Raw genomic sequence first — 20,459 nt, forward strand, 5'->3', positions numbered from 1 at the left:
ATGACGGTCAACCTTCTGCCCGGAGACTCGGCGCAAGTGCGGCAAAGGGTCAGGTGGTCACCGGTGAGTGGGTGTCTCGGTTGGAAGACCATTTGGATGTGTCAGGACATTTACATTTATCCTGAAGTCTCACAAGAGGCTGTCTCGACAATCGCATGGGGATTCTATTCTGACATATTGGCACAACTGCACTAATCTGTTCAAGCAATCAGGTCTTGAAGTCGCCGCGTTGAGGAGTTTCGCCTTTGCCTGCGAGCCGTACTTTAACTTCCTGGAATCTACAGCCAGAACCATGCAGCTGCGCCCTGACATGGTACAAAACTCAATATTCATACTTCATGCTCGTTGAAGGCCTAGGGTTGTTGTTGTTGTTTTATGTTTTTTTGAAGTGAGCTACCGGTGGGTACAGATTAGTGACTAATCATTAGTCCAAAGACCAATGACTTTGTTCCACACTTGTCATAAGTGACTATTAATAATTAGCTGAGCTATTCATCAATGCTATGACACGAATCAGTTGAGTGATTTCTGGCGAGCAATCATTTGGGAAACTAATTGTGCCAAACCTTTTTAATAAATTTGTGTTTATATTTTCACTTGGATAACATTTTTACGAAATCACAATGCCTTATCATTGGTGAGCCATTTTAAGAACAGGCGGGTTTGCTCATACGCTTGCGGACTACCTTGTGTCTGCTGTTCTAAATTGTCCGTACGTGTGAATGGTTGCACTGCGATTGAGTGGATATAGAGAAATTATTTCATTTATTTAACCAAACTGTTTAGAGCGGTGGGTCGGCAACACGCGGCTCCAGAGCCGCGTGCGGCTCTTTAGCGACATCTAGTGGCTCCCTGGAGCATTGTAAAAATGTTTGAAAATGGAAAAATATTTTGATAGTAGGCTAATATAGCTCAAATAGATATAGATACATGTTGCAGCTCCGAAAAAGGAGAGCTGTGGTGTTGTTTTTTTTTTAAACATACACTTTATTTATGCTTTTAACAGTCTCGACACAACACTCCGTCAGACCAGACGGTCCTTCTCTCTTCTCGTTCGACTCAAGAGGCGTTCAAAGACAGCCTCCGAAAAACGGAAATTCATGATGACTTCACTGACACTAAGAAAAGCAAAAATAATGCACCAAAAATAAAAAAAAAATAAAAAATCAAGCGAGGAAATGACAAAATAAATTCTATGGCGGCGTTTGTGAACACACAACAAAGGAATGAATAACATCAACAATTCTGAGACAGTCCAGTCTCCTACATACAACATGTGTTCCTTCATTGTAAGTTTTATAGAAGGCATTTATTTTTTTGCGGCTCCAGACATATTTGTTTTTGGGGTTTTTTTTCCCTATATGGCTCTTTCAACATTTTGGGTTGCCGACCCCTGGTTTAGAGTGATTGGGAATGACAAACATAAGAGTACTACGGGTATGTCGTCACTCGATCACAACAATCGGTCTGCTGTATTTTGACAAAACATACTGCTGAAAACAATAACTTTTTGACAAATTTGTGTGTGCCTGCTGGAGTTTGTACAGCTGATTGAGTTCTCTCAGCAAATGTGTGACACATTGGAACATCTGGTACTGACCTTTGCCAGCAACAATCTTCTCACTTTGGATGAATCCGAGCCTGACAAGTATGCCTGCCAACACACAAACTTACACAGTCAACCATATTTGTGTACACATGCAAATACGAATCAAGAGAGGAAATAAAATCACGGTGTTTGATAATGATATCCGTTTCGTCAAGCCAGTTGTTCTCATTTTTTCCTGTATTCTACAATGTCAATTATTGACTGTCACCATCAACTCTGGCATCGGGTGGAATCCTTGTACCGCCAAAATCATCACCTTTCAGGAGACCCCCGAAACGGCGCGTTTGTGAAGCCAATGAGAGCAACGCATTTTCAACATTTTAAAACGCAGGTGTCAAACTCAAGGCTTGGGGGCCAGATCTTGCCCGCCATGATGTTTTATGTGGCCCGCGAAAGGAATTCATCATCATGGAAGTTGACACATGATCCTTGCTCAAATCTGGACCGAAATGTCAAATTGTCATGTGTAATAAATAACGTTGAGTTTTTGCAAATTTATTTATTTTTACCCCGTTTACACTCACTTGGACAATAATTGAATAAACAACAAACAGTAATCCATTAATTCTATTTTTTGTGTACAAGTAATGATTAAACATTTATTCGGTTTCACTGCTATAATGGCCCTCCGGGGGAAGATGTAACACTAAAGTGGCCCGTGACAAAAATGAGACACTCCTGCTTTAAAATGATTTGTCAAAGTCACACCCGCATGTGTGGACTGACTAATAGTATCGATTTGTGGAAAAAATATGGAATTGAAAACATCGGAGGTTGCGGCCCAACACCAGCGATAACATAAGCAATTTTCTTTTGAAGCAGCATTTCAACATTCTGACATACATGCATATACTTTTTTTTGTTTTGTTTCTTTACACACATAGTTACTGAAGGGACATGCGGTTGGTCAGGGGTGATAGTCCCTCCCTGCATTGTTTGGGTCATATGTGTAAACCTGACGAACAGGCATCTCAGCATCCATCTGAATAAGCATGCTTGTTGCAAAGATGCAACACCTATTAGTCATTGATATATCATAGCCAACTTTCTCACTTTTGTCACCAGCATGTCTCACTTCTGCATCGGCCGCATAGAGCTAGACCAACTGCAGCTGAGTGTCACCGCATTCCGCTACTGCAAGCCCACGCCCTACCTGGCCAGAATCAACACCGGCGTGTTTAAGCGCATGCGCTGGAACGTGAAGCACCTTAACGGTGCAAAAGACGGAGACTGCAACACTGAGATAGAGTAGTGAGTCTTATTTTCTCATTCCTTCCTTTTTTTAATACAGGCCGCTTTTTAATTTTTTTCCTTTTGCCCAGCTACTTCCTGTGCTACGAGGATATTCTCAACTTGCACACAGACGATGACAACCCGGATTCCAAAACTCTGCGGATGTGGTCCATTGGTCAGTGGGTGCAGTTGAAACCTGACCCCAATTCGGAGACCATTTTTGACTGGTAATATAGCGGGTATTCAGTTGACCTACTCCTGCTCAATGTGCGTGTGTGCTGACTCCCATTTAGCATGAGTTAAACACTGTTTAAAACCAATTGGGTCAAAAATAATCCGGTTATATGTAAAAATAAATAAAATAAAAAAAAGGAGTGACCCCTTTTGACAATTTTTGGGATTAAATGAATAACCCAAAAAATGGGTCCAATTAACCTCAGTGGCGGTTGGTCCATTTTTGACCCACAATTGGGTTATTTTTGCCACGATTTTCAGTTGACAATTAAAAAAATAATAATAATTAAGGGTAAGGAGGGAGTAGCCCTTAGAGTTTGCCCACTATATAAAAAAAATACCACTCACCCTCAATGACGTGATCTTGGAGACTTGCTCAAGGAAGTCAGCTTGACGCCGCATTTTGAAATTCTTCACTGCTATATGGGAGTGAAAAGTTCATTTCTATTTTCTTTAAAAGCAAAATTGTGTACTCACCCAGAGCTGATGAGTCACGAGCATGCAGAGAGAAATCAGGAGACATTTTCAGAGATTTATTTTTTCCCCCTTTAGAGATCGTAACATTGATTTGACAAGTTGTACTTGGCAGTCAGGATGGTAACCTGTGTATTGTCGATGTCTCTGGTGTAAGGGGGTTTAGGGTTGGGAGGATAAAATCAACTTTGCTTCCATCTGAGTGATATTCTTTCCCTAAGGCTGGAGTGTGAAGTTCCCGAGGGCGCCTTCGAGAAGCTGCTGTTTATGGGCAGCCAAGAGCCATCAAGCTACACAGCCACCGAACACCTGCTGCAGCTGCTGATGTCATCAGTCATCTCCGTTGGGAACACATCCGGGGTTCCCAGGATGGTATAGCGCTGTTGTCATTACGCAATGTTTTGAACCAGGGACTCTTATTCATCACAAGCGGGGTTCGATGAGTTCAATGAGTTGACTTGTGAACATGAGATGTCGTCGCCGCGCTATAATTGAGGCTCAAGGGCACATGACAAGTTACTGACGTTTTTGTTACGGTGTACCGGCATTGTTTAATTTCCCCGTCGCATGAACTTTTTACATTTTCCATACATTTCACCTAAAAGCCAAATCAATATCCCTCACTTTTGTGAGTAATACATTTCGCGATCACAAGCGATTTTTACATCATGCTTGTTTGAAAAGTTGCTTAACAAATGTCACGTTGTCATTTAAATCTGTGCTTTAATACAATGGAAGTCCGCCGCTGTTTTCACTCTGTCCACAATTTCCTGTCTCACTTTGTCAGATAGAAAAAAAAAAGGCAGAATGTAAATTAGCATTTTCATGGTGCTGGGAGTTTCAAATCCCTTTTAAAAAATACTTGGCTCACATTTCATTGTTAAAAAGTAGAAAGAAAAAAAAAAAGACATTCTGGAGTTCTTATCAAAAACATTTACATTAAACCTCACCGTGATATAATTACACACATTCACAGATTTACAGCATTTTAAAAAATAAAAAACAAAAAACAAAACATGCAGCCTGATGCACATGAGCTTAAAATTTCAATTTAAAATTCCCAGTTTGCTTCAGTCAATATTTTAAAAGCCAGTCATCGGATCATTATTTAGCAAGTCGGTGCAAATCAAATCCAGTGTGGCAAACCTTGCACCCACAAGAGTCAATTTATCAGTGGTGACAGACTACATTGGTCAACACATTTTTTAAATCCGACTTTTTTTTTTTTTTTGCACAGATTCCAAATCTAACACCTTTTTCTCCTCTTGGGCGTCAGGTTTTCATAAAGCAGTATATATAGTAATATTTTAGGAAGGGTTAGGGTGAGCAACAGGCAGATTTTTTTCATAGAATTACAACGCATGGTAACATCCATATTGAGCAAACTTTTATATGTTAAATTTGAAAACAAAATGACCCCCCCCCCCCAAAAAAAAGCCATCTCTGCTTTTGACCAGCATTATCAACATCTGACATCCTTCATTGGATTTCACTTGAAAATACAGTTAAGACACATGAAGCAAAACAGGACTCAAGGACTTTTCCCTTCATGAAAATGATCAGAGCAGAAACACTTCCCAATCGTGAGATTTCCTTCACCGTCGTAATTCAGGGAAAATAAACACGGCACACAAACAGCAGCTTTCAACACAAAATTAAACAATGACAAAACATACAGTATGTCATGGCCCAACAATTGTAAGTTTGCAAAGGACTATCACCCCCCCCCCCCCCGCCCCCCGCAGTGCTGGTGGGGGCAAGGTTACTTTTTTAAAATCGTCCATATTCCTGATTTATTTTAATTACAACTTGACTCTTGCAAAATTACAACTTTCAGAGTGCACGATGACATTTTCCTTCTCATTACAATTCTCAAACGCGGAAAATGCGAAATGTCGACTTTCCTCACATTACTACTTCATTCTTGTAAATTTAAGTTTTTCTCAAATGTTTAATTTTTTTTTCCTCAGTATTTTTTGGGGTGTGATACTTGGTGTAAAATGTTGAGGACTACTGTCTTACATGTCACAGAAATGTCCCACAGGCCACAAGTGGCACCAGCAGTGAGGGGGCTTTACTCAGAAGACAGTTATTCTGCCAGTGCACTGAATTGTCTTTGTGAGGACAGTGTAATACTACATGGACCTTAAGATCCGGATTTTATTATTAAAAAAAATAAAAATAAATTCACAGACACAAATAAGTAACATCAGTGCCCGACAGATGTTTCAATGGGGAAACATTTACGCCTACTGACCTTTGGTGGACAAATAACAAAAATAAGACAAAAATGCTCTTAAGCTCGATGCGTGACAAAGTCATTTCCAGTGTTTTTGCTTCCTCTAAACTCTACAAGAACAATTTACAATCGGATCTAGTTTATGTGCATCTATGGCGGAGACATGAGGCATTACATGTACGGTACCCGATGTAAGAATATACTTTTTTTTTTGTTTGTTTAGTCTCTGGAAAGCAGTCACAACATGAGGTACACATTTTCACAAGAACCAACACCTGGATCAATAGTTTAGTCTTTGCAAAGATAATCCTTCAACATTTGAACGGCCATCATGCACGGTGTCACACAAGCCTTTTGCTTTTTCTTTGGCTTTTTTTGGGAACACTTCCATATAAGAGGGAGCAGTCTCAACGATGAGTGTTTAGCCAAGGAAGAAAAAGAATATGCTACTAGTGAAGTAAGCGGAGACTCCGGTCACTGTTACATTTTGGACCTGCTTGTATTTCCGTTGGTGATCTTACCGAGCGTTTGGAATCTGCAGCACCTTCAAATGCGATTGAATGTTCATGCCAGGTGACGACGGTCAGCGTCACCAGCCTGTGACAGCACGTCTGCCTCACAGTCGTGTGTCGAATTTGCCTTTCACATTGCAAAATCAGGAATGTTAAGTTCACTTTAGATGAAATTATCGAAAGCAGTTTGCGCTAGGATGCTCTTTGTTCACATTTCATGTTCATGAGGCTAAACCAAGTGCAACCGGTACTACGAGCGACATTCATTTTCCGAACCGCTTTATCCTCACAAGGGTTGCGGGGGGTGCTGGAGCCTATCCCAGCTGACTTTGGGCAATAGGCGGGGGACACCCTGAACTGGTTGCCAGCCAATCGCAGGGCACACAGAGACGAACATCTATATGCGCTCACACTCACACCTAGGGACAATTTAGAGTGATCAATCAGCCTGCCATGCATGTTTTTGGAATGTGGGAGGAAACCGGAGTACCCGGAGAAAACTCACGCAGGCCCGGGAAGAACATGCAAACTCCACACAGGGAGGCCGGAGCGGGGGATTGAACCCACGACCTCTGCACTGTGAAAATAAGTAAGTGCCCATAGTTCACCAATGTCAACTCATGCATAGTTGCAGTTGTGCTTGTAGGACAGCGTTCCACCATGATTATGTTCACAAAAAATTGGGACTTAGCCCTGTCATGAATTTTTAAAAAAAAGTAACGCCCACAAAACTGTATAATGGTTCCCTCAGATGCCACAAGATGGCAGCAAAGCACCCCCCCCCCCAATTAGCCAGGGCTGTGGTCTTGACAAAGTGAAGCTTCCCTTCCCTCACTTTGACATTGTAGCTTGGCTCCAAAGCCATCTCGTTACATTAGACATGGCTTTGGCCTGAGCGCAGAGCATACTAGTACATGAACCTGATGCTAAATTGTCCCACGGTGCGAGTGGGAACCACTCCAGTCAGCTTGGATGGACTTCAGCTCACACTCATGACGACGAGCACCGTAAAAATGGTCGAGCAGATACGAAACCAGCACTGGTTGCAACTCTGTGTGAAAGGAGTATCCGTGGAGTCTTAGTGATGCGTCTCCAGCTCCACGACTGTCCACTCCCCCTGAGGGGAGCTTCCGGCGGCCTCCGGGGAGAAGCTGCTCACAGAAGTCACTGTGGCCGAGGGGGGGCTGATGGGAGGCAGGAGGCTGGGCCACAGGCTGCTCTCCAGGGGGCTCAGGGTGCCCCCCGCACCCCCCGGAAGAAGCAGCAGGGAGGAGGAGCCATCTCCGTTGAGCAGCAATGTCTGATTGATCAGCTGCTGCACCATGTCCACTTTGGCGCCCCAGTCCAAGTCCAAGGGGGAGGAGCGGTCCCCGTTGCTGGAGATTTCCTTTGGATTGTTCAAGCGCGCCGACAACCTCCTCTCCCGAGAGCTGCGATCGGCACGGCGGCCGTCCGGCTCTTCGTCGCTGTTCTCCAGGGCTTCGTAGATGGTGCACAGGCCCGATGAGGGGGACAGGACCACGGCTCGACCGGAAGGCGGCTGCTCCTCCAGTTCTTGCTGCCACTGCAGGATCTGCTGCCTCTGCTTCAGCTCGGACTGTTGCTGCAGCAGTCGCAACTCCAGCTCGCGCCTCTGCGCCTCTTCTTCAGCAGACATTTTGCCTTCCCCATTGATGACTTTGACGTCCTCAGTCACCGATTGGCCACTCCCCTCTCCCATTTCGCCCTCCTCTATTTCCTCGCACGCCTCTCGCTCATTCCTCTTGATCTCCTCCTCCGCCTCGTCCTTCTTCTTCCTCTGTTCCTCCTCCTCCGTCCTCTTCCTCTCCTGCTCGGCCCCCTCCAGGGGTCTGCTCTGCTGCTCCCGCCGCTGCTGCATCTCCATCAGCTGCCTCTGGTGCTGCTCCAGGCGCCGCAGCTGGGGGCTGAGCGCCTGCTGCCCGGCCTTGCGGGGCGGCAGGTCCGCGCAAGTCAGACGGGGCGTCGTGCCGCGATGGTCTCCGTGGCGATGATGATGTTGCGGGGTGAGGCCTGCGTGTGGTGAAAAGGGTTACAATGAGCAGGGGCGGTGTGAAAAGGTTCAAGAACAACAGCCCATGGCCCTTTAAAAAAAAAAAAAAAATGTGAGGGAAAACAGCCAACGGAACCAAATTCAAGCAAAATTGCTTCCGCAAACGTGGGCTTGCAACGTGGGCAAAAATGGCATTTTATATTTGAAAAAGAAGGTGAGTAAAATTGTGACACCAGTGCAGAAGTCCTGGGACGAGAGAGCAAAAAAATGTGTAAACCATTTTTAATACCCAGACAACAAGGGGAGTGTAAAAAAATAAAATAAAAAGAAACAGCCAACTTCCTGTGTACGCAACCAGCTGAAATCACCCGTGAATTCAAACGAAGACATGCAGAAGCTCTTCATGCATTTGTGTACATGAAACAGCGTCGCGAGGAAACAATAGCTTGGCTTTAGACTCAGTCATTCGAGCAGGACTGGGGAATCTTTTCAGGTCTTATTCAATCCTCTTTGGGCCAGGTCCAATTGATTCCCCACCCCTGCAATAGGAAGAAGGGCTCAACCCAAAATACAGAAATAAAGCATCCGCGTTGAACCCCCGATTCCAAATATTCAAATCCTAGAGCCAAACTATTCAGCAAACCTGAGCAGAGATGCGATGGAAATCAAGATGTTGCAGTCACATGCTCAGTTAAAACGTACGGTGCCTTAGAAGAATGCAGAAGGTTTTTTTTCTCTCTTTCTGTGATTTGGCGGCAACACACCTAGAATGTGGTGGAGACGACCTAAAAGCTGCAGCACAGTCAGCAGTCGTCTTGGAGGCCAAACAGTTAAAACGTTTACCAAGGCCTTTGTTGCTTGGAGCGGTGCCGTTGGATCCAATGCTGAGGTATCATCCAGCGGCTTGTCAAGTCTGGGCAAACTCGGGGGGCGGCAAGGACTTTGTTTTGTGCAGCGGGTAGTTGGAGAACTTAAATCGAGAGCCGACTTCACACAGAAATTTACAAAATTGCCACATCGGAGGCGGAATGAATCTTTTTTACTTTGTAAAAAATAACCGCGTTTACCGTGTCAGTGTCTGATTGTCGGCTACGACTGCTTTCGGCGTAACACGGCGCATGTGCTACAGCACTGATACAACTGTTAACTGCCTCAAAGATTTATGATACAAACAACACCAAAGCTGTAGTAAAGTCGGGATTATAGTAGTAAAGAACTAAATAGACTAAGCCATGAATATATTTATCAAAATAACCAAATAAACGAAAAACAACAAGAACAGTACTGTAGCATTAGCGCAGTGTGACGTTCTTCCGCCGCGAACGAGTCTCTTGTTGCCTTTCGTGTGGTCGCTAATCTTCTTGAGTTTTCAGCCTTTTTCGTGGTGGCTGTATATCCACACGAGCCCCCCCCCCCCCATTTACGACAGAGTTCTCTTCCTACAGGATTCGTAGGGGCTTTGTCCAAAGGTGGGTTACTTTGTCGCCACATGTCCTCGGCTACTGCCGCGGTGCAGCTCGCGCTTCCGTCACAATCATTTATGAACGCGAACCAATCATCAGTAACATGGCATTTATTATTCATTTCGCTGTTTAAAAGTTACATTTATGAAGCGAAGGTGTTTTGAAGGGAGGGATACGCGTGCGTGGGGGGGGGGGGGGTCGTAATGGCTTAATAGACTTTTAACCCCCCAAAATGTCAACTTCTACTTTGTGGAGATTTACCTGTTGCAGAGGAATTGGAACGTACCACCCGCAAAAATTGAGGGAACACTGTAGAGCAGGGGTATCAAACTCATTTTTTGTCACGGGCCACTTCGGACTTACGGCTTCCCTCGGAGGGCCGGTGCAAAATCTCAACGTTACTTATTACCAATGACAATTTCACATTTTGGTACAGATTTCAGCAAGAACCGTGATAGTTGACACATTGAGATATGATTTGCTCCCACGGGCCACATAAAATGACGCGGTGGGCCGCATCTGGGCCCCGGGCCTTGACTTTGACACCTGTGCTGTCGAGTATTGCCGCTGCCCAATACTCCTTTAATCAGAACTATAGAAACGAGGATAGGATAGTTATAAAAGGCTATCTTTATTTTAAGTTTTGTTATTCAAAGAGGGTACAATGAAATTCATACATTTAAAGTGCAAGAAAGAGTGATGGGGGGGGGGGGGCTACTGTAGAGTTCCTGTGTTGGAAGAGAAGCCCCGCCATCCCCGCCTCCCCACACCCCCCGGCAAAAAAGAAAAATACAAATCAAGACATGTTAGTGTATGAATGAGTCATTTGGTAAAAAGCATTCGGATCAAGAGCTCTCATATTTTGGGCAATTCAATCCACTTCAAACAATTTTAAGCATCGCCATCTCTCAGTGCTGCACCACAAATCTATCATGCCAGTGCGGGGCCCCTGCATTGATGACGAGTACATCCAAATAGCCATTGCACATACAGGAATCTCAGGATCTTTTATGTCAATAGAAATACTTGTTTTTTTCCCCTCAATTACTTGTCCCTTTTTGCATTACCAGCACCAAAGATTTTAAAGACAAACAATGAGGACAAGAACAGCCAGACATAATTAACTATACATTACCTGCAAAAGTGTTGTCAGTCTTTTCACAGATTGCAGAATAGTACGGAGGGTGGGCGTCTTCGGGCTTCTCCTCGGTCGCCCGCAGAGCGTTCAGAGCCGGCGCTTCCGACCCTTGCTCTCGCTCCGTACAACCTACTTCCCGATGAGCGCACTCGATGTATTGCTGCTCTGCGAGTCCGGATTGGGCTTGGGCACAGAGCTCCTTGGATTCCTCGGGAAGCTCTTCCAGAGAGAAGATGCCCGGACTCTTGATGCAGCCGTCGCCGGCGGACTGGGCGTTGGAGGCCGTGGTTGCGGAGTCGAAGCCGTAGGACGCCAGCGAGGTCGCCGAAGGCGGGGTGGCGTCGTCGGTCAGACCGGTCGCCTCGGACTCCTCCGCTTCTTCGACGGTGGAGAGTCCGCGCTGTGCGGGGGGCTGGACCTCGAAGGTTATGTTCTTCTTCAACCCGGCCGGAGACTCCGAAGAGTCATCAAGTAGCGCTTCGCCCTCCGTGTCGCTGGCTTCATCCTCTGTTACGGAAGTCGACGAAGGGTTGGAAGTGAGAGCGCTTACGACGCCTCTTAAAACCTCATCCGCCGGCATGGTCAGGGCTTTAAACTCCTGGTCACCGCTCGCCATACGGGCAACCGCATCGGGCTGGGGAGAGGTGACGGGGGCTTCTTGAAATTTGGCCCGTCCTTCGCCAAGTTCCTCTGGAGTGACGCTCTCGCTGCTTACAGGGAATGACGTCGGCCCCGCGATACACTGTTCGGTGCCCGTTTTGGCCCCGTCCTTAAGAGTGGAAGACGGAGACGCATCTCGGTTTTCAGGAAGATGAGGATCAGAGCTCGTTTCCAGACGAGCCCGAGCGGGAGATTGGGATGGTGCCTCCGAGTCTGCTTGCAGGGGGGCTACCAGTGGGCTCAGCGCAGCTTCCACCGGGGCGGGCTGGGAGACCGGTTCGGGGAGCTGCTGCAGTTGAGGGAGTTGAACTTGCTCTTCCCAGGGGTCGGCAAACGGGTTGACTTGGTACCACTGAGCACCCGGAGCCGATGGGAGCTGAGGAGGCGGGGGAAGCTGGACCAACCTGTTTAAGTTGTCCAGTCTTTCTTCCTCGGCAAAGTCGTCCTCGTCGGCGTTCCCGTAGCTCTCCAGACCGCTCTCGGTTACCGCTTCGCTCGCCATCTCCACGTCCTCGTCCTCTTCGTCGTCATCCACGTCGTTGTCGTGCCTATGCCTCTGCAGCTCGTCGGTTTTCTCGGAGCCCACGTCCATGTCTTCGTCGTCCTCCTCGTAGTCATTAAAGGGGATATCAGGAACTTTTTGAAAGTCCGGCGACCCCGCAGAGGCTCCTTCCATCTCTATGGCACCTTTGAGGCTGCCCTCTCCGAGATCGTCCATGCTCTCTGTGCCCTCCAGGACGCCGGGAGCACTCAACTCCGACGCCCCCTGCTGGCTCCCGCTCAGCGAGTCCAGCTCAGACTGGACGGCACCCCCCGCCCTCCAAGCGGAGCTGCCTACCAGTCCGGCCGAACCGGGACGCGACTCCTCGGTCGCTTGTGTCGTCCCGCTCATTTCGGAGACCGACAACAGCTGGCTTCCCTCTCTTTCCTCTTCGTCCTCGTCATCGTTGAGATGGCTGGGAGGAGCTACCTGAGCGACTGACTTTACGACTGTTGTAACGAGTTTGCATATGGAGAGAGTCTGATCTGAAGTCACGTTAACAGACTGACCGGGTATCTCTGGCGGAGAGGCTACTTGGGGTGACGGAACTTCCACAGGGGTTGCGACCCGCTCCGGTTGTGCCGAAGGAGCATCGCTTTCGCTTTGTTGCCGGGGCGGTTGTATTTCTGGCAAGGGTGGAGTAACGGGGCTACGCGGGGGAGAGGGAGCAGCCAAATTGCTCTGAGCAGTCACTTGCGGTTCCGCCTCTGGTGGCGAGTCCCGGATCGAAGCCTGGGGCGGGACCATCTCTGGCACAAAGGTAGCAGTAGATGGCTCTTGGAGTGCAGACTGTATTAGTTCTGCTACTTGTACCGCTGGTGTTGCACTTGTTACCGCTGCACCAGCATCCCTCTGTGTCCTCACAGAGTGGTTGAATCTGGAATCTTTTGTTTTCTTGACACCAGCAGTAAAGGGTAAGACTGCCTGAGTGGGTTTGGTTAGGTGCTTCACCGGCGCCGCGCTGCCGTTTGTGGATTTGTGAGCTGGAGACGCATGCTGGGTTTTTCCCAGGGGTGGCTTGCTAGCTGCTGGAGCCTTGGAAGAGGCCACAGCGTAATACTTAGCGGAACCAGGTTTTGCAGCTTGTTGCGCTTTACTCTGCGCCAACTTGGGATCCGCTTTTTGGGGAATCGCGACCCATTTGGAGGTAGAAGGGGGCTTTCCGGTGGCTCCAGGTTGAGAAGGTTCTGGCTTTTTGGTGGCAGCTGATGCAGCAGCCGGCCTTTTCGTGACTGAAATCGAAGGTGGTCGACTGACATCTGGTGCCAACAGAGAAACATACGCCATTTAGGTAGAACTTAATTTTCCCTGAAAAAAATATTTATTAAATATGAATATACCTTTGTTCAGCTCTCTATGCTAGCAATGTATAGTGGCAGGCACAACAACTAAATATAGATAGCAGAAGGTACAATGAACTTGTATTCATGGCAACGGGTGGATACACAACAAAGTAAGTCACGTTTTTAGGTGAATGGATCAGCTTGGCGTTTCAGTAGTGATACTTTTTTTTGGGGGGGGGGGGGGGGGGCTGGCGATGTACCGTGATCATTTTATGCAATATTGGTGCCTTGGATCTGCAAATTTGCCATAAAACTGTAATAATGTCAAATTGATGATTTCGAACATTATTTTAAGATCTCCCCTCAGAACAAGGTGTAAACCAGGGGTGGCAAACCCGCAGCTCGCGAGCCGCATGCGGCTCTTTGGCTGGTTCAATGCGGCTCCCGGGCTCTCACACGACAAGCGTCGAAAACGCCTCGGCAGCGGCGATGCCATTCAAACAAGGCGCCAACTTCACAGAACGTACTCCGTCAGCCTATCATCAATCCCGTTACTTGATTGACATAGAAAGCAACCAATCAGATGACTGCATCACCGCTCACGCGCAAACAACAGCACTAAGCGCTAAACTAGTCAGCATATCATCAATCCCGTTACTTGATTGACATAGAGGGCAACCAATCAGATGACTGCATCACCGCTCATGCGCAAACAACGGCGCTAAGTGCTAAGCTAGTCAGCGAATTACCTCTGATTTTAATAAGGCAGCAGTGCCCAATACGTTGATCAGAATCGACTGGGAGCCAGCGAACTGGTCCCAAGTCGACCGCAAGGGGTGGGAGGAGGAAATGCGTGGGGAAAAAAAAGATTTGTTTGTATATTGAGCTTTCATTAATTTTCGGCCCGTTCTGACTGTTGCTCATCGTGGTGTGCGTGCATATGTGGGCGAGTGCACTGGTGGGCACCCGCGTGTGCGTAGCACGTGTGTGCGTATGCTTGCACGTGCACGATCGGGTCGTTCGTGAGAAGTTGGTCGCTTCAAAAGTCGATCTTTGGCCAAAAAAGTGTGTTTGTGTGTGTGTGCGCACGTGTGTGTGCACGCGCGTGCGCGAGGAAGGGTATGATGTGGCTCTTTGCAGTAACTCAGTAAAAAAATTGGCTCTTCATCTCTGACTGGTTGGCCACCCTTGGTGTAAACGCTCAAAAAACACTCAAACCTTTCTTCCTGGTGGCAGCAGCTGGGTGAGGCTGTGCTGCTGCGGTCCTGCCAGCAGGGGGAACCGCGGTAACTCGAGATGGAGCGGTTCTGCTACCGGCACTGCTGGGCGGCTTGGTTGCAACACTATTACCAGCTCTCGATGTTGATGCCACTGCTCGAGATCCTGAGCAAGCAGCCGCTGCGCTAGTGGGTGCTCTGGTTGTAACGGTGCTGCTACCAGCCCTAGATGCAGCTGTTGCCATTCGAGCTGATGAGGGAGCAGAAGTGGGCCTGGGGATACAAACAAACAAATACATAAACCAAAATAGCACAGAAATAGGTTTTGATCATTTGGTATACATTATCAACGGAAGAAAAAGCTTTCGAAAGGTGGCCCACAATAATAATAATTCCGGTGTTTGTGTCCCCAAAGATAACTGTCAGGAGGGGATCATTTCCTACCAAGAAGCTTGGGTACTGAATGCCATTTTTGGAACAGACTGAGAACTTTGTGGAAACCCGTCAGAGATGCCAAAAACCGGATTCAGGCCAAGTGATGTATTTTACAAGACAGACATGTTGATATGAGACACACAGAAAAATGAATTGGATTTTTCCTTTGGCCACACCCCAGCCCTCCAAACATCTTTTGGGAAGTAGGTTAAGCCATTTTTGCATAATCCCGCCAACTCGGGGGTGGGGGACAAATTTGTGATGAGGAAAATTGGAGGGATTTTTTAAAATTATGATTTAAAATGTGATTTTTAAAAATTCTGTCCATTAACTCATTCACTCCCAAAGACGTTTTTAAAAGTCTTTTCAGACTTGGTTCAGAATTGGCTGGTACTGAATGAGTTGATAAAAAAAAAGTTTAAAATCCAATGACTCACTTTAATCAATTGACTAATTGTGGCACCCAAAAAAAAAAAAAAAAAAAAAAAAATCCTCCATTGAACATATGCCCTCTTGGATCTAGTTAAACTTGATTGCGGTTAAGTTTTTCTTTCAAAAGTCTGATCCAAGACAAGCGTGCACAGAGAGGGATGCCTGTAAAGCATCCACCATTACTGGATTGGGGGGGGGGGGGGTGCTGCTCTATTGCTGTTGGATTACATTTCTTGGCAGATGGAGTGAAATCAATACAAAAAAAAAAAAATCACAGTCCAATAAGATTTTAACAACTACACATGAGGTCCTTGTCGAGGTTAAAGTTCAGGACAATGGCAACAAGAATGCATGCAAGTGTCGCACGGATCACTCACTATAAATTATGCATGTCAAGACGCCTGCACAATAAGCATTAAATTATTGACATACAGAGTGAGTGTCTGGTGCCAGATGCACAATGTGGTCTAGAAATGACCTCACCAGTTCAAAGACTCCTCCTCGGACAAAAAAACTGACTCTAAAATATTTGTTTCTGTCCCCCTCCTCACATTCAGTTACAAGGGAGGACCCCCCCCCCCCCCGCTCCGCTGCTTCACTGCTTAAGATCTCCGGTTTATCTCCTTGACGATCAAGAAGAGAATCTTTTCAATGACGGACATGGCACTGGGCCTCATTCAGTGAAACCTCCCACCAGCTGGGAAGTGAAATCGGAACAGCGGCAATGAATCATGTCAAGCTGGACATAAATATCACATTCCCGCAAAGAGCGGTTAGGCGCTTTTAGTCACTCTGGGCGCAGGCCATTAGTTGTCCACATGCACTGTTTGAACATTATGAAACATTCACTTCTGTTATTCAGGTCAAGTCTAAGTTACGTTCAAAACTCAATGAGCCAGCTGCTGCCTCGCTACAAAAAAATTACAGCCCAAAGAAAACAAAACATGCCAAGGAAGATTTTATTTTTTTTCCCCCCAGGCTGTAGGCATTGTTTGACAGCTAAGGGTCCACTGTCGTGCTAGAAATGCGCCAAGCTATGATCACGAAAGAAATGGCAACTGCGCCAAATAGCCATTGATGGGATGACGGAGCTCCTCACATTGTAGCCATGACCCAAGAACTCACTGCGGCATGGATGGCCACCATTTTAGGAGATGACGTCATCAGGGATGACTTGTTGCGGTAATTAGTAACTGACCATGAAGGTCAGTTCTCGGCATCTGTTGAGAATGTCTTAAATTATGGCTCCGACAAGACAACGGAAGGCCGTCGATCAAAAATGCAGGCGTCGTGAAGTAAGTTGACTCAAGTAAACGCCTCGGCTCGAAGGAACCGTTGGCGGCCGGTCCCTTGCCGCACAGGCTTGGATTTAATGACAAAGTCTTCAATAACACCGACTCTGTTAAGGTCCTCTGTCTCAGCCCATTGAAGCAGACACGACTCGCACTCTGGATGTGTAATCGGACTCGCGGACTACGCAGAAAAAACACAATGCAGTTCATTCTCCACTCTTGATTTTCAGTTTTGTTTCCCCTCCCCGCCCCACAGTCAGAGAGGGGCAATGAGAGTTGAGATAAAATGACACGCAAATAGAGGATATGTACAAAAGGGAGGGTGATTGCCCACCAACGCTTGTGGGGTAGGATGAGATTTTAGTTCATCTTCTCTGATTGGGGAAAACTCCATTAGGGCTGTCACTATGAACCATTTCATCCCCCCTGTAACGTAATTAGCCGTCCCCCGTAGTAACCGCTGTCCTTGCAAGGGTTTAATACGTTTAGAATTGATTAATCGGATAAAATTTTATATTAAAGTGTATTACAAAACCATTTGTTCTTTGATTACTGCCATGTAATCAAGTATTGTTAATTTGGTATCGTTTAGTGATTTGAAAAAAAAAAATTGCCGTATTTTCTGCACTAAAAGGCGCACCGAAAAGCCTTCCATTTTCTTAAAAGCTCACAGCGTGCCTTAAAATCCGATTTGCCTTGTGTTCGGTTATTACGGTAATATGTCAACCCCAAAATGGCTCCTTGCTGGAGACATGCTTACACCGCAGAGTTCAAACTTGAAGCGATCGGTTTCGCAGTTGAACTCGGAAATAGAGCAGCGGCAAAGGAGTTCAACGTTAACGAGTCAATGTTATAACTTGCTGGCGGTTAAGTGAACCGTGTCGCTGCTTTATGAAATACGTTTTACTGACATCTGATCGTTCTGTTGGCATTTCCTTGAGCGTAGCTCCATCTAGTGGATGCATTGTGGATTGCGTCTTATAATGCGGTGCGTCCAATGTACCAAGGTGCACCTCATAATCCAGTGCGCCTTGTAGTGTGGAAAATACGGTATGCAAAAATCACAGGAGATGGATTGACGCAAACTTCTTTGAAACCGACTCAGTCATTGTTTCCCCAAAGTAAAAGAAAACGTTTGCAAATGTAAAAGAGAAATCAGTCCGCTTTGATGAAGGATTACAGAAACCAGAGAATAATTACTGTTGGGAGGCTGAGATCAGAGCAATTTGGACAAATCTCCAGGCGATTTATCGGCAACCATTTTAACCCCTTCGGGGACAGCGGTTACTGCACTGGACATGGGGCATGAAAGAGTGAATAAAAATAGAGTATTTTGAAAAGCAAAGAATTTTGAAACCTCTCAATGTTATTTCTACCAACCAAATTAAGAAAAACAAAAATCTATCCAAAGCTACCGAGCGCATACCTGCTGGTCTTTGGAACGGCACCGCTGTCAACTTTGGCAACAACTGAAGTGTAGAGTCTGTGGCCAGTGGATGCAGCCGGTCTGCTCGCATCTACGAGGCAGAAAAATAAAAGACAACGTTGTATTCGAAGATGACCCAAAGCGGACAAGTCATCTCATGACTTACCGGAACTTTTGACTGGAGCTGCGTCCACATTGTTGGCGGCCGTCCTCTTATTGCAACTTCCACCGAGGGTTGGGGGCCTGCTCCCATTTGTCGCCGACGTTGCAGTCGCACCCGACGCAGTCCGGGATGGGCCACTTCCTGCGGGCCTCTTGTGGAGCACCCTGGTCGGGGTCTTGACAGTGGGCACAATCGTCGCGACGCTCACTGGTCTTTTGGGCACCGCCCCCGCCGCAGATGATTTGGCTGCGGTTTTATTGTTGTTAGTAGAAGACTGCGCGTTATTTACAGGGCGATGGGAAGCAGCGGCACAAGGTTGGGTTTTTGGGGTGGAAGGCTGCTTTTTGGAGGCAACAGCTTCAAGTTTGACTTGGTGGTCCGCTTCCCCGTTGGTCTTGGCGACATCTGCGGGCGAAACATCATTCTGGGTTTGCTCCGGCTGCTCTACTGTGTTGTTTTGCGGCACGGAGGACTCTGCCGCTGCTGCTTCGGTGGGCTCTGCGGGGTCCGAGGTATCCATGGTAAGCCCGTCCGGTTTCATCCCCCCCGATGTTGAGGTCGCTGCCGTTTCCTGCCAAAATTTAAAGGGTCCCCTTCACATCAAGTTTCCACCAAGAAGAATTCATCTCAATGAGCCAGCCTTCGGACAGTTAAGCAATGTGCTCACTCAAAAGGAAAACTCATTTATGGTAAGGGGCCTCTGAGGATTTTTGGGGAACGTCTAAAAAACCCCCAAAACAAACAGGAAGTGAATTATCGGCGATGCTAATACAGTAAATCTCTTCACTCAACTGTTGGCCTGCCTCTGCAATCGTCAAAGCAACGACCACAGAGCGATTACAGTGCTAGCCAACACACCGCCCGAGGCACTAAAAACAAAGCCCACGCATCACCGCTCATCTGGCACTTTCATTGATGCAACAATAACATTTGTTTTCGTTATTATTCAAACTATCAAGAAGGGGGTGGGGTGGGGGGGGTGAGACAAGAGACAGTCCTCAGTCAAGCACAAGCCACCAAGTGTGTCCTTCCAACCACAACAAAGACTGCCGACACAACCCCCCCCCCCCCCCCCCCGCACCTTGAAATTTGCTAGCAGTAAAGTACTAAAACAGACGGAGTAGATAACAGAAGTTCCGTGGGGGATAAACTATGCAAAGATTGAACACCGCTGGAAAGATTGAAAACTGCGATTGACAGACACGTGAATCAGATCGGGGAAAAATTAAAAATAAAAATCTGAAAATCAGTCGTTTTATAATTCCTCTCATCCGATGTGCATATTTGTTTTGGAGTACAAAAAATATTCTGTAAAACAACCCTCAAAGAAAAACGTAGGAAATAAATGAAATCTTGCCAATGCTTTCTAAACGACATGACTTCTGAAACGGATATTGTACAACTACTCCAAAGAATCTGTTTTCTTGTTCATAACAAGCGCGCACGGATGGTGGGAGGGTTGGGGGGGGGGGTAGTTTGTGTAATGAGAGTAACCCGCAAAACCACATTAAGCTTGCTCTTTTGTTTTGATAGATAATTAGGCAATGCCTCGGCATTTGTGTAAACAGTTCTCAACCCTGAATTACCAGTTCAGTGTTTTTGTTTTGGGGTTTTTGGGGGGGGGGGGGGGGTTGCCCACCAAATCTCAAATTGTGTGTCGGACATTATACTATGCAACTTTTATCTAGCACTTTCACAACAAGTATAGCTCTAACAAAGCGCTTCACAGAACATTGAATAAAATAACACAAAACCTCGACGTCGGATAGAGCTGAAGGCGAAGCTCTCCGGGAGAGACAACCGTGCAGTCGCCACGACTGTTCTTATGGATTTCACAGTTGGAAAAGCTACGCACTTTCCGAATCAGGTGAAGCCCTTTAAGGAGCGCTGGCATTGCCTCAATAATCCAGACTGGGAGGAGAAAGAGTGTTCAAACAGCATGATGAGCCGGCGACTAATGCCAGGGACTTAGCGTCCGGCAGGTTGAATCACATTCCCTTGTTGATGACCCCCTTCTGGGCAAGTAATCGCATCATCTCTCTCCCCAGCTGACACGATGTGATGCAGCACACAGGAAGTGCAGTGGATCATTAAAAT

The 20,459-nt window shown here is 46.7% G+C and overlaps 2 protein-coding genes across 3 annotated transcripts in view; one reads left to right on the forward strand and one right to left on the reverse strand.

Moving 5' to 3' along the window:
* On the forward strand, positions 1-3,928 carry LOC147200107 (UPF0575 protein C19orf67 homolog). The gene is made up of 6 exons (XM_086119152.1): positions 1-63; positions 128-313; positions 1,539-1,648; positions 2,675-2,860; positions 2,932-3,069; positions 3,772-3,928. Exons 1-6 carry the CDS (start codon positions 1-3, stop codon positions 3,926-3,928), a joined length of 840 nt encoding a protein of 279 aa, XP_085975278.1.
* Positions 3,596-20,459, reverse strand: part of prr36a (proline rich 36a) — a 26,216-nt gene continuing 9,352 nt past the window's right edge. For both annotated transcript variants that reach the window (XM_086120224.1, XM_086120226.1), the window contains exons 2-6: positions 18,366-18,933; positions 18,200-18,290; positions 14,616-14,887; positions 10,911-13,373; positions 3,596-8,332 (exon numbers count right to left, since the gene is read on the reverse strand). In XM_086120224.1, coding sequence (XP_085976350.1) covers positions 7,380-8,332; positions 10,911-13,373; positions 14,616-14,887; positions 18,200-18,290; positions 18,366-18,903 — 4,317 coding nt within the window. In that variant the 5' untranslated portion in view covers positions 18,904-18,933 and the 3' untranslated portion in view covers positions 3,596-7,379. The remainder of the gene's footprint in view (positions 8,333-10,910; positions 13,374-14,615; positions 14,888-18,199; positions 18,291-18,365; positions 18,934-20,459) is intronic.

This window comes from Hippocampus guttulatus, chromosome 9, assembly GCF_054856545.1.
Source record: "Hippocampus guttulatus isolate MCC_2025c chromosome 9, RoL_Hgut_1.0, whole genome shotgun sequence".
Classification (NCBI taxonomy): domain Eukaryota; kingdom Metazoa; phylum Chordata; class Actinopteri; order Syngnathiformes; family Syngnathidae; genus Hippocampus; species Hippocampus guttulatus.

Excerpts from the sequence above, each read along its gene's own strand:
- LOC147200107 (XM_086119152.1), top strand. The coding sequence starts at position 1 with ATGACGGTCAACCTTCTGCCCGGAGACTCGGCGCAAGTGCGGCAAAGG. Across the intron at positions 314-1,538 it reads TGCAGCTGCGCCCTGACATG|TTTGTACAGCTGATTGAGTT; the intron begins GTACAAAACTCA and ends TGCCTGCTGGAG. Across the intron at positions 1,649-2,674 it reads GATGAATCCGAGCCTGACAA|CATGTCTCACTTCTGCATCG; the intron begins GTATGCCTGCCA and ends TTTTGTCACCAG.